Genomic DNA, 14,286 nt, shown 5'->3' with positions numbered 1-14,286 from the left:
ACAAAACGCCAAAGGAACAGGTATATTGTGTCATTATACACAGTTGTTTGCTCTTTTCAAAACAACAAATCAAGAAGGCAAGAAAGAGAGGCCTATATAGATAGATGGATGAGGGGCAACATAGATTAGGTAGGGACAGATAACAAATTTCCAAATCCACTTATTATATGTGTTTTTGTGTGTGTGTGTGTGTCATGTGAGAACTGTGCTTTTCATTGTAGACCTGGAAGGTGAGTCAAACTGAAAAGAGACCGAAGAAGAAAGGAGCATGACTTTGTACAGCGTTGATGTGCGAACATGCGGCGTCCCTAACTAGCGGACGCAGCGAGAAACGTGCTCTCCCCCCAAAAAAAGTGTTTCTTTTTTTTTTTTTTTTCCTGAAATAATAAAAAATAGATATTGTTATAATATTATATTTAATCGTTCTGAGTCAGGCTAAAGTGAGGACACGGTTCTGATGCAAGGGAAACAGGCAAAACGGTAAAAGGAGAGGGGGGGGGGGGGGGGGTGGTGCACAGTTTCAGAGCATTACAACAACACGGGGGTCAGTCGTGGAGATCGTCACGGTTCCAAACGAGCTCGCTGTCAAACTGGAACCCTTTGCAAAACATCTTCATTTTTAAAAAAAGGGAGATATAGAGGGAAAAAAATGTTTCGTAGCTACAAAGAAAGATTATCTTTTAAGAATATTACATGATCATAATGATCTTTGCTGTCGTTGCCGTTGTAATAACCACGTTCATTGGTTTTTATCATTATAGGTGTAGAGTTTTTGTCCTTTTTTTTGTATTCTACGTGTTACTACAAGAATCCCTAAATCTACACTTCTTCATACAAGCATCCCACATGACCTTTCAACCCTTTGAAAACATTGACTCGCACATTTTGTTTTCTTTCATTTGTCCCCTGCCCTGTCCAATTCAGGACCACCTGTCTTCTTGGCTCTTTTTTTTTTTTTTTTTTTTTTTTTTCCATCGTTTTTTTATTCACCTTTTGCTATTTTTATTGAAATAATTTTTCATTTATTTATTATTATCTCAACAGTATCTACGTGAAGATTTTTTATTTATTTTTTTGGTATTTTTTTTTTTACGTTTTATGAATTAACTGGTCTCTTTATACAAAGGCTTGAGTATCTCATGCTATCTGTGTCAGGGCTTTAGGAGGAAGAAAGAGAAGAGAGAGAGGGAGGGAGGGGAGAGAAGGGTTTGAAAGAAAGCAGGGGCCCTATGACCCCGATATCAGGACGGCAGGGCGCCATGCAAAAAGAATGGTGGATGGATGGAGGTGAGAGAAGTAAAGGCATGGTGGTGGTGTGTCAATGAAGAGAGAGAGAGAGCAAGAGAGAGAAAGCGGTACAGTATGTGTAGTACAGGTGATCAATCAATAAATAAATTAATAAATTAATCAACCATTATCAACCCAGGAGTGAGTTTCCCTACATGGAGAATGTTAGTAGGTCTGGAGGTTATAACAGTGAGGAAGGTAAGAGTTATAACGTTGTGGACTAGCTATCTACAGTACAGTACCTCTGTTTCATGGCACTGATTGGACATTTAGCACATTTCCTATTGGTGCTCAGGCTCGGCCACGACCGGCTGTTGGCGAATGGCTAAGGCCAAGTTCGGGAAACAGGAAGCCTCACTGAAAACCGGATTGCGGGGAAGTAAAATGATACTTGCTTAAAAATGAAAAAAAAAAAAAAAAAAAGGAACATCTTAAAATGTCTTGGCTAGTGTAAACAAAAGACTAATGTTAAAAATCAGTGTTTGTCAGTTTCAGCAGGTCTCGAGAGGTTTTTCTTTTTTAAGGTTTTCGCTGACCTGTCCGGTGTTTTCTAGTGCTATCGACATTTTCACATATTTCCGCAAACGATTGTTATTACATAATCACTAATGTAGCAAAAAAAAACTAACAAAATAATACACAAATAAAAAGGTGTCAAGGTGAGGCAAAATGTGAATAAAAATCAGTGTACAGACTGATACTCATGTAATAAATATACACACGATCAACAAAAATAAAACAGAAGTCATGTTCATAGGAATAATTAAAAAAAAAGAAAAAATCTGCCCCAAAAAAGTACAGGTTTTGTTTTTTTTTAACATAAGACACAGCTGAGAAAGAAAAACAGAGGAGGACGGGGAACGGACGCTTTCATTGACTTTGTTCAGGAAATTTTCATTTTTCGACTTTGTTTGCAGCAGGCCAGGGACATCAGGAAAAGTCGGAGCAAGAAAAGAACTAAAAACATTATATTATATACGTATGCCTATTATTTTTTTTTTAAATTATCCTCATTAATAATATGTACCTAGTTGCATTTTTCTTCCTTTTTTTCTTTAAATAATCAGCAGAATCGTCATCATCACCATCATCATTTCCACAGCAGTGGGAACAGGAACGGGGGGGGGGGGGAGGAAAGGAGGGGTGAGAGAGAAGAGGGGAAAAAAAGGGGGGAGAATATTACGGGGGTGCGTGGGCTTGCTCAGTACAAGCCGCACCCTCGGAGGTTGTTGGCGATGATGATGTCGGTCACGGCGTCAAACACCACCTGGATGTTTCCTGTATCCGTGGCGCAGGTCAAGTGACAGTAGATTTCCTTATTTGGAGAGCGATTCTTGCTCTCAAACTGTGCTTGGATGTAAGCTGCTGCGTCGTCATAAGTATTGGGTCCTGGAGAGAGAAGAGAGAGAGAGAGAGAGACGGAGAAAATCGTAGATGTAAATGGAAATGGACTGTTTTTATATAGCGCTTTTCTAGTCTTAACGACTACTCAAAGTGCTTTTACACAGTACAGGAACCATTCACATACATTCATACACTGTGGCCGAGGCTGCCATACAAGGTGCCACCTGCTCATCAGATAAACACTCACATACATTTACACTCCGATGCGCAGCATCGGGGGCAACTCTGGGACTGCAGGGCCAGGGATTGAACCACCAACCTTCCGATTGGCAGGCGACCACTGTGTGTGTGTTAACGAGGGCATTGTTAATCTGACACTCCCTCGGTTTTATAGTGCGTTCCATTTGCCTCGGGAACTCGGAAGCCGAAGCCGAGTTGACCACGTTCCATTTACAAGTCGGATTTTTCATTGTGGGGTTTTAGCTCTAGCCAGGTTAGCCATTGTTTGCAGTTGATAATAACATTACGCTGTTTTTTTGTGCATTCAAACAGCGTAACATGTCCACAGATAGAAGCTGCACAGGACTGTGTGTAAAACTGATTTAGTGAGACACAAAGTATAATACCCAGGAAAACGTGTCCCATTTGAAAATGAAAAATTTTAAGAATAATTGCCGAGTTTTTCTTAACTTTACGGAACTACTTCACGTTCTGCGTCACATGGGTAACCGGAAGTGAAGTATTGTAACAAATGTCCATGATTTTAACCCAAACCACGATCTTTTTCTAAACTTAACTAAGTAGTTTTTTGTGCCCAAACCGACCCAAACTGACACGTTTTCTTAGGTGAAAGTCTGTCCTGAGTTTGTTTGACCCATCCCCCACCCCGAACTATCTCCTTATGCAGATGATGGTGTTCTTATACTTTGATACCTTACTTCCTGCTTTGATCACGTTTTAATTACTATGAGGGCGCCGCCACGGCAAATAATTACAGCTCAAACAAACAACTTATGGGGGCATTTTTTGGGGTAATAAGTAGGGGTGTGAATCTTCACTGGTGTCACGATTCGACTACGATTATCCTGTCGACGATTCCAATCGATTCAATATCACGATGCGTCACCTCCTCCATATTATATATTGCTACACATGGTTTTCATCAACTAATTCAAGCAGTCAGATATATATTAACTCCCCTTTTTATTGTATCTGCTCTTAAAAAAAAAAGACACTTCCTGAATGTAGCGGAGTCTGAACACAGCAGACAACAGACAAAAGGCAAAAACTAAAAAAAGCAGCGACTGGAAAATCAACAAGCAACATCAGTAGGCAATAATCGATTATGGTCCGTGACTGCATCAATGCAGAATCGTCCAGGTCGGCATTTCAACACCACTAGTAATAAGTGCTGATAAACTGTACGTCACTACATATTTCACTACTGTTGAAGCACGGAGCAGCCATATTGGATTTGGTGCTCGGGGTACTGCAAGGTTGTCCGACTTCCCAACTCGGAAATCTGAGTTCAGGGGGCGCGTTTCCGACTTTAACCTGGGAAATTCCGACCTCCGAATACAAATGGAACGCACTATTACACTACGGTTGAATGCCACGGACATTAGAGCAGCAGATTAGTTTGTTCTGCATTGTACCTCCGGAGCGGCGAGGACCAATCTGGACAGTAACTGTCACCGAGTTGTAAACCATTATGAGAAACGCGCCGCTTTGAATCAAAGCAGTCGTTTGCAGCACTGTTTGAATTATTATCAAGTATTAGCAGGAGCAATAGACAAAATCCAGAGGACCAAATGCTTGATGTTGCCCTTTCACGCCCCCAACCGGCCCGTCAGACACCGCCTACCAAGAGTCTGGGTCTGCCGAGGTTTCTTCCTAAAAGGGAGTTTTTTCTTGCCACTGTCGCAATAGCCACTGCTAATGCTTGCTCTTGAGGGAATTACTGTAATTGTTGGGCTTTTGGAATTTATAGAGTGTGGTCTAGACCTACTCTATCTGTAAAGTGTCTCGAGATAACTTTTGTTATGATTTGATACTATAAATAAAATTGAATTGAAATTGAATTGAATTGAATTTTTAAGAACTGTGTAACCTCAGTTTGGAAAGAGACAGTGATAAAAGCAGGGAGAGAGGGAAGCAGCCGAGAAGCTGAAATAGAAGCTGTGAGGGGGAAGAAAAACAGGGGGCAGATTTCTCCACGTGGAGGTGAGAGTCAGATGTAGCCGTGGCAGTGAAAAGGAAGGCAGTGGGAGTCAGAGAGCATGAGACAGTCACGCTTGGTCAGCCATGAAGAGAGAAGAGAGGGAGACGGCGAGTGAGAGCTGTCTCCTGCCGTCTTCACACAAACGCAGCTCTCTCTGCCTGCCCTATTCACTTCGGTCCGTCATGCTTTACTTATTTTCTAACTGCCTTGATGATCACAGTAAGTCTATCAGACATGTTCCATCTCTTTCCTTCACGTCCCTTCCATACCTTGCTTGCGAGAAGCCTCTGAGAATTTATAAACATTTGTGACAAAAGTAAACCACCTAGAGGAAAAAAACATTATGGTTCATGAACAGTTCATGAATTGTTTTTTTTCTACCTGCTAGGTAGTTATTTTCGTTTTATATTTATATTATTGACTGACACACTAATTACAATGTATTAACTCTAGAACACACTACACACAGGCCTGAAATACACACACATGCTCGGGACAAAGGGATGATGGAGATAGAGTGAGGGGGCTGCGACTGCTGGACAGGCGCCCCGAGCAAGTCGGTGCCTTGCTCAAAAGCACCTCTCCAGTTACCAGACCACACTCTGTACTTTGGTCTGTACGGGGACTTGAACCGGCGACCCCTGCGGTTCCCAACCCAATTCCCTACCTACTGGCTGAGGTACTGCCAACCCGAGACAAACATGATAAAGCAGGTTAATTAGTGAACTTTAGATGCTGGTAGGCATATTTTGTAACCTTTGGACAGAGCCAGGCTACCTGTTTTCCCCCTGCTTCCAGTCTTTATGCTAAGCTAGGCTAACCGGCTGCTCCAGCTACATATTTAACGTACAGGCACGCGAGTGGTATCGATCTTCTCATCGAACGAGAAAGTGCAGACGCATACTTTCCAAACTGTCAAACTATTCCTAAAAAGACATTTTTCAAGACTGACTTTTATGTAATAGTGGTCCTATGTTGCACTAGTCCGCAGATGAACAGCCTCCTCATTAATGTGGGCGAAAGCTAACGGTACAGCGTTTTTTTTTTTCATTTTATCCTGCACAAATTGATCAGTCAATCAATGGTGTGTCGGGCTTCACTGGTTTGCAGCTTTTTGTGTTCCCTAGGAAATAAATGTTGTGCACCTTTCAAGTTCCGTTGCTGCATACGTGTTTTCAGAGCTGCTATTTCTCAGCTCTGCACTGACAATTCTTTTCTTTTCTTTTTTCCTACCTGTGTATTCAGGGAAGCAGATGCTGAGTGCCGACTTCTTGATCTTCTCTGCAAACAGATCCTTCTTGTTGAGGAAGAGGATGATGGAGGTGTCGATGAAGAACTTGTTGTTGCAGATCGAGTCGAACAGCATCAGAGACTCGTGCATGCGATTCTGCGGACGAGAAAAGAAAAAGTGGGGGAAGAAAGAAATGGATGGTTAAGATGGGGAAAAAAAAGAATAAAAGGAGAATGCGATTAGAGGAGATTAAAGGAACAGGTAAAAGAAAGATAAGAGGATTAAACAAAGGGGACAAATAAGAGGAGCAGAAAGATGAAAGAGTAGACCGGGAGGGGGAAAAGAGAAAAGACAATGGGTAAAAGTGAATGGATGATGATGAAGAGAGAATAGGAAAGAAGGAAAAAGTTAAAGTTACCACATATCTTAAAGGGAAACTGATATAAGAATATCATTGTTGTGGCCAAACTCGACGCAAATAAGCCAAAAACATTTACACACAGAAAGAGAGAAAAATAATAACCCCCCACACCCCAGCCCCCTCTCTCTTTTCAATTATTTCAATTATAACTTTAGCAAAAGAGAGAGGGGAGATGCAGATGTCAGGGGCGGACACAAACTTTCTGAATAATTATTGTTTGTGCATATTTAATTAAATTAAACACATTACATTCTGCATGCATTTTGCAATCATACAAAGATACCGACTGAGGAGTGATTTCTTTTTCTCGCACACACACACACACACACACACACACACACACACACACACACACACACACACACACACACACACACACACACACACACAAAACAGTGGCAGTGTAGTTTACAAAGTGGGCCTGTTCAGGAAATTCGTTTCAACATTTACAATTGCAGTTTAGGAAAACACAGAAAGTGAGAAGAAAAAAAAAAATCAATTAACAAACCATTTAATTATTCCGCAAATACACGCATACAGGACAGACAAAAAATAACTAGGTCCAGAAAATAATCACACATATCAAGTTATTAATGTCGTGCTTTATTGTCATTTCTTTAATGTATAAATACAACATTTAATAAATTATCACAGCAGTAGGGAGATACAGCAGATATATTTTACAGTGCTCAGTAAAATACACCACATGCGAGGGGGTGGGGGTGGGGGGCACACGCGCACGCACACACACACGCACACACACACACACACACACACACACACACACACACACACATGCACACGCACACACACACACACACACAGGTGTTTGAGAGCATAATGAGCGGTAGGACTTTTACCAGCTCATACTCTGACTCCTTAATTCTACACAAGTTCATTACAGATGAGCCCTGTGGCTTTCTGAATCATCTCTAAGTCCATCAGTAGCATCTCCCTGGCTCTGAAGAGGTTTAAGTGCTCATTTTATTGAGTGGGAACTGAACATATTTTAAGACGACCCAAAAGCACTTACAGGCAAACTCTACTTTTAAATTAGAAGGATAAACTCTACTTTTAAATTAGAAGGATAAATAAATCAGCAACAAGACACCAAAGGAGCTCATTTACATCTACAACATGGCATCCATATTCAGTTAAAATGATTGGCAGCCATTGTGGGATTTCAGAAATTGTTTACGTTCCCAAAGCATTGAATGGCGCTAAGATTTCTTTTGTGCCACCACCTGCTGCACAGATGCATCAGGACCTTTGCTTCCTGAATGAACCACTGATTGTATTATTCACATCAGACCACTCCACAATTACCCACAACAATCTCCTTCACTACAGCCCATGGGAGTCAATTCTTTTTCTCTGGGACTGAAGCGGGACATAAACTCCATTAGCCACTATACCCTCGGCACTGCCCGCTGTCATTTCTCTCTGGTTGTTTGGGGTTCATTGGTAAACCAGCAGGAGTAGGGACAGATAACATAAGCAAAAAAAGCATAGCACAAACACACACATGTACATGCCTACGCATACACACACACACAGAGTGATGTGCTCATAGTTCCTCTCTGAGGGAAGCATCAATAGAGAGAGAGAAAGAGAGAGGTTTAGGTGTAAGAAATAAATAAACTGGTGCGCCAGATCGTTTGTAACTCGTATCCATCTGAAAAGCAGTCATCGGAAACCGTTTGAAAAAAGGGCAGGCACTTTTCAACATCATCGTCTATCACCATCTATCACACGTTAGTCTTGCATAGCCAGACCTATCTCCATAGCGCTGTATCAGCGCTTGTCTTTAGTCTGGCCAGACACAATCGTTTTGCATTATACTGTATGACGTAGTGGGAGAGTGCCGAAGAGGAAACAACAAGCCGCCGTCTAAAGAGGGAGTAGAGTTATTTAGCTTGTCCGTACCGACTCATGAAATACTGACGCTTGGTCAGTGGCTCTGAGCGTCAGATACTGACGCAAACATCACCCTTTAGCGTCTCGTATGGGACGCACAGGGCATAGCAGTAGATCGGACGCGGCGCTGGAAGATGACGCAGTATTAACAGCGACAACGGTAGCGAGTACGAAAGACCTAAAATCCGTGTAAGTAGGTTTACAGTGGAGGATGGGTCGAACTTTCACCCTGGAGAGAGCGGTTCGTGTCCCGTTCTCGTTCCGCGTGTCACTGAAACGTACATTTTGTAACCCCACCCACGATCTTTGCCTAACCCTAAAACCTAAGTGGTTTTACCACGCATGTTGACCCAGAGCATCAAAAGTGACGCCAAGAGTCCCGACCAAGCGTGACGGAAAATGACCCCCAAAGGGATGTTTTTGGCTCTACAACTTTCTAATTGTGTGTGTGTGTTTACTCAGCAATGAAATGGGAGTTCAGTTTAACAAGGATGAAGCACAAGTAGAGTCCCTGATCGAACTTCTCTCCTCTATTATTCTCTTCCAATCTGATTTCACACTTTTATATTGTGGTTACTTTAAATTGCACAGTGGGTACGTTTTGGTCCATTTACTGAATATCCTGTATACTGGTATGCTATGCCAGCATTTAAAAGGGCAACATTTTGCAGCTAAATCAATTTGTTCCAATGGAATCTCACTGTGAGCAAGTCCACAGGGGCGGAGAAAAAACGCGCAAATATTGGCTTTGACACAAAAATCATGTTTCAGGTGTCCTCAAGGTTATTTTAATATTGTATAAAATTAAGGTTAACCAACAAAAAAAAATACATTATTTATTAAAGAACACTGTGATTTAAATATGCAAAAACACAGTCAGAGTAACAGTTACATCTGATATTCCACTGAAGAATCTGTACAGCAGAAACATGGATACATCCTGGTCTGTGCACTGCCTGAGGTTAACACTGCAATGAAAGAGGTTGGAAGACAAAGCTCGAACAGTATGCTGCCATTGCCACCCTGAGGGCAAATACAAATATAGGCATGTCCAGCTGAATGTGAAATGGGGCTTTCTAACTCACTGTGGATGAAGATTTCACCAGCCCATTGTTCCACAGCTCATGTCTACTGCTGGCTGCTCTTTAAGCTTCAGCTTCAATTAATGAATTGTGCAAGGGCATGATTCTACGATGTAAAAGTGCAAATGTTCAAATGATCTGAATAGTTTGTATTGTCTTTTCTGTATACTGCATTTAAAATAAGCCCCACATTTAAGAATTAAGCACAGATGCTCTGCATGTCAGCGTGAAATATTTGATTGGGGTTCTATGCAAACTACAAATAAAATTGGTTTTCTACGCACAATTTAACCACTGACAGAGGTTTGAAGTGAAGTAAAGAAGGGAAATCAGAAATCATTCATGTGGACTTATGTTGACATCATTTAAGGACAAACACTTTTGAGGTTTTATGTTTATTACAAGTCACTGCAGTGCAGTAAGATAATTTTACTTTCATATTATGTAATATGTCAGAGGAGAAAATTATAAACCAAAAGAACCAAAAAATATCCAAGGCTCTTTGGTTGGATATGGTGGTAGTATTTGGCACGGGCAAGTAATGTAAGGTGACATGGGTGTGTTTGCATCTTCAGTGTGTGTGTATGTACAGGATGTGTGTGTGTGTGTGTGTGTGTGTGTGTGTGTGTGTGTGTGTGTGTGTGTGTGTTGAGGGCCTGTGTGTGGAAATGGTAGACAGGTGCCTTCTGGGTAATTAACACAGATACTGACTCCACCACAACCCCCACATGCGCTGATGTTGTCTCACACACAACACATACATGTACAGATTTACGCACACACACACACACACACACACAAAATATATAAAATACTTTGTGGTTTGGGTTAAAATCATGGACATTTGTAACTTTACTTCACTTCCGGTTACCCATGTGAAGCAGACACGTTTTCCTGGGTGAAAGTCCTGTTTGTTTGACCCATCCCCCACCCGACCTATCTCCTTATGCAGATGATGGCGTTCTTATACTTTGTCAACTTACTTCCTGTTTTGGCCCTGTCTTACCATGAGGGCGCCGCCACGGCAAAACAATTGCGGCTTGAACAAACGACTTATGGCGGGCGTTTTTCGGGGTAGGACAGACAGTTCTAAAAAGGTGGCACAGATGTAGTAGGAAGAGACGATGACGTCATCCCCTTGTTAAAAGAACAACAACCGTGCAGCTTTGAGCAGAGGGTGAAGACGTTGTTCGAATGTGGAGGGGAGAGTAGAATGAAGCAAATGCCCTGCTCATAAATAAATAAGGAAGTTCTCTACCTCTGTTTGCCAGAGAGCACTCACACCGGTAAAGCTGTAAACACAGACAAACAAAGCCTATATTCCATATGCTGCTGTAAACTGTTGCTTATACAGAGAGAAGGGAGAAGCTGATGATATTGTCCTGGTATTATATGCATCTCTTTGGCTTTAATGTAACAGCTTAAATTCTGTTCCCACACATTGCACACACCACTTTTCATTTCAACTAAGCTGTGCACTACATCAAACCTCAACCCTACAGCTGCTCTGGGATGGCTACTATCCAGCAGAAATGGAACTCGCGCAGAAGAAAGGAAAAACATTGGGGCTTAAACAATAGTCACAGGGTTGACATCCTAGTTCCAGAGGACTATATGTACCCACCAGCACACAATCTTTCAAAGCTCACCTCTGGCTTATTAAGACAGAGAGGTGGACAATAGGGATATTACACGGTGCAGACTCACAAAATGAATGCGGCTCCAGGGCCCTATAAAATCAATCCTGCCTTTGAAGCATAGTCTGGAAATTGTCTGGTTGAGTCAGAGCACTACATGTACCTCTTCATATTCATATAGCTCTTCATTTAAAGTGATTTTATAGTGGACCTATGAATGCTGCAACATAAGAGCATGAAAAATCTATCCAAAAATACAACCAAAGGTGACATCCACAGGGATGAAAGAAAATTACCAAAGAAATGGCAACTTCCTCGCTTTTTTTCAAATAATTCAGATATTATACATTTAAGGCAAAGGGAAAGCAAGAAATTATACTTATACTATACTTATATTATACTTCTAACTTTGATCAAAAGACATTATATTACAAAGATACAAATTCAATTACAAAAAATGTTCACTCTCCAAGACCAAAAAACTCATATTATTAACGCTATTCCTTTGCAACATGGAAACACCCAATTCAGTTGTGCTGTATGAAATCTTGCTGAGTAGTATTTAAAAAAATGATAAGCAACCATTGCTCAAACCATCACTGACGCTGCATAGTTTTTAACAAGATTACTGCCAATGAACATGTCTATGCTTAAGTCAAATAACATCACAATATATAAAATACATATTTTTTCTAATTATGTTTTCAAAATAATGTCTTTTTATTCTTAAAGCCCAAATGTTTTGTCATTATAGCATCTTTAAATTATTTGAAACTTATATATATGAAACGAATTTTTGATTGTAGAAAAAATTTGATAATTCTAGTAGAAATTGGCGCAATCAATCATTGTGGCTGTAGTCTCGCATTGCCAGACCTATCTCCACAGCACCGTGGAGTAAGGTCTGGCTACACCACAGATACATTATGGAATAGGAGAAAAAAATCCTCTGGGTTGTTTGCATTTCTTTAAACCAATCACAATTGTGTTGGCCAGTGCTAAGCTCCGGTCGCAGCGACGGTGGCTCTGCAAAATAGTCTCGGGAAGGAACTTGTTTTGGTGAAACATTTGCACCCCGCAAAGAAAACGCCACATTCCACCAAATCGAGTTAACTATTCACACAAAAAAGTAATGTGAGCTATTTAAATCAGCTGGGTACATGGTTAAACGTAATTTGCTCTTACCAGTGTATCGCCGTGTGTACTTTGTCCACAGCAATCCCAATCTGTCCCAAAACGTCCCAGTTAGACAGTATATCCCGTAAACATATTCTTTGTAAATCTTTACAATCATTCCCCCGAAAGAACCAAGCAGGCATGCCTTGTTGCAGCACCCAAAGTTTCTTCAAAACTTGCCATTTTCAGTGGCAACAGATCTACACATAAGGGTTTTAAATTGGACCAACTGGGTTTTTAAAATCTGAACTAGTGAACTTAATTGCCATCAATTCAAAGTGCAGGAAAATATAAGAGAAATGTGGTTCAAGAGTTTGACTGAAGAACAGTCATGTTTAATACATGGGATTACCTTTGGTCTCATTGTATTTTATATTCTGAGCAGTCCATTCTGATAATCCCTCTCCTCCCACAGGTTTTGTAGAGTGAGGCTTTGCTGTATTGACGCTGACGTGATGCTGTTTGGACTCTGTATGTTTCTCTTCGGCCAGTGGAGGACCGGACCAGATGAATGGACACTGTGTTATTAATTGGCCCTACTTGTTCAATCATTATGTTAAGCAGGGCGTCATGCTGTTTGATACAGAACTACAAAATGGGCAACATCAAACCAATGAATACGATTTCATAACTAAGTATATTATTATGACTAAACAAAATACATATGACTATGATAAAATACAGAAAATGATATCACTTGAAATTATTTAATAAATAAATGAAACCTAAATTATCATAAAATGTTACTTCATCATTCTTATTTCTCTTTTTTAGAGTATAATATTATTTCACTGACATGTTTCTCATGATAGTGTCACTGTTTCTTTTCCCCTGTCCTGTAGCCCGTAGCAGGCTAAGCTAGTGCTATGAAATAAAAAACAAAAGCTATTGTCAAAGTAATATAATAATGAGTTAAGTTTGACTTCATCTAATCATTTCACAATAATTGCTTAATCTTTTTCTCAGTATCCATGCATATGATGATTTAGTTCATAATGTCCTTACTGATTAAATACTGATTCTTTTGGAACTCCACAGAGCACAGCTTAGTGCAACAAAGCAGCCAGACACAATGCAGCGCACCGCATACATCAGAGCAGGGCTTTCATCAGGAAAACTAAATAAAACAAATAAGACAACACAAGCAAAATAATGAAGAAGGCGCGCACATAAGCTATTTTGCACAAAGTATATACAAATGCAGTTTTTTGCTGATGACTTAGCATTTACTTTGAATGTCTTCTTAGTAGGCGGGACTTAACCTTGTCAACAGTTTAATATCTCATGCACATAATAAAAACATCTTTCTGACGTAAACTGAGAGTCAACTGAACTTGACCCTGATAAAGACTAGTTAAACCACTTATTTATCAGTTTCACATTGGCCCTTCGTGTGACTAAGGCATAGGTCTAAGGCAAAAGAGTGACAACTCAAAATTTTAATGTAAATCTAGTAAAGTCTAGTTCTTTGAGTAAGGCACTACTACTAAGATTCCTGCAGCACACCAGCAACAGAATTTGGAGTTTTGGTAATATTAAATGCCCAAAGTAGGGCTAGGCAATAAATCGATTTTATCGATTAACTCAAATGTGTAGTTAAGGTCGACTTGTTTAAATGAAAATCGGTTTTCTCCTCATCATCCGCCGACGCTCCCCTCTGGGCTCGGTACTATGCCGAATGGGCTTAGCTCCCCCCCCCACACGTTTGCCATAAAGATACACAACATGGCAGCTTCAAGGACTAACATTAGTTCTTTTCTTAACTAGTCGTTTCATTACTTACTTAACTGTAATCTCCGCCGAAATGACCGGCAGCTCGCGGTGCTCTGTACCCGGCTCACAGTCGCCTATTCTCGGAAAACTGATCCACCAATTACCTCTGACCTGACGGAGCTCTGTTGCGGCTCAACACATCTACTAAATGCTACTGATACGACCGAGCTGTGACGGAGGTCTGTAGCGGCTTAAAC

At 40.7% G+C, this 14,286-nt stretch overlaps 1 protein-coding gene across 1 annotated transcript in view; it reads right to left on the bottom strand.

The window, feature by feature from the left end:
• Window positions 1–2,415: 2,415 nt before the first annotated feature.
• LOC114560759 (guanine nucleotide-binding protein G(o) subunit alpha) overlaps window positions 2,416–14,286 on the bottom strand; it is a 152,124-nt gene continuing 140,253 nt past the window's right edge. Inside the window, exons 7-8 of the mRNA XM_028586369.1 lie at window positions 6,086–6,239; window positions 2,416–2,676 (exon numbers count right to left, since the gene is read on the bottom strand). Coding sequence (XP_028442170.1) covers window positions 2,489–2,676; window positions 6,086–6,239 — 342 coding nt within the window. The 3' untranslated portion in view covers window positions 2,416–2,488. The remainder of the gene's footprint in view (window positions 2,677–6,085; window positions 6,240–14,286) is intronic.

The sequence above is a fragment of the Perca flavescens genome, chromosome 8, assembly GCF_004354835.1.
Source record: "Perca flavescens isolate YP-PL-M2 chromosome 8, PFLA_1.0, whole genome shotgun sequence".
In the NCBI taxonomy this organism is placed as follows: domain Eukaryota; kingdom Metazoa; phylum Chordata; class Actinopteri; order Perciformes; family Percidae; genus Perca; species Perca flavescens.
Note: the sequence above shows the minus strand (reverse complement) of the source record. Positions and strands in the feature narration are given on the sequence as shown.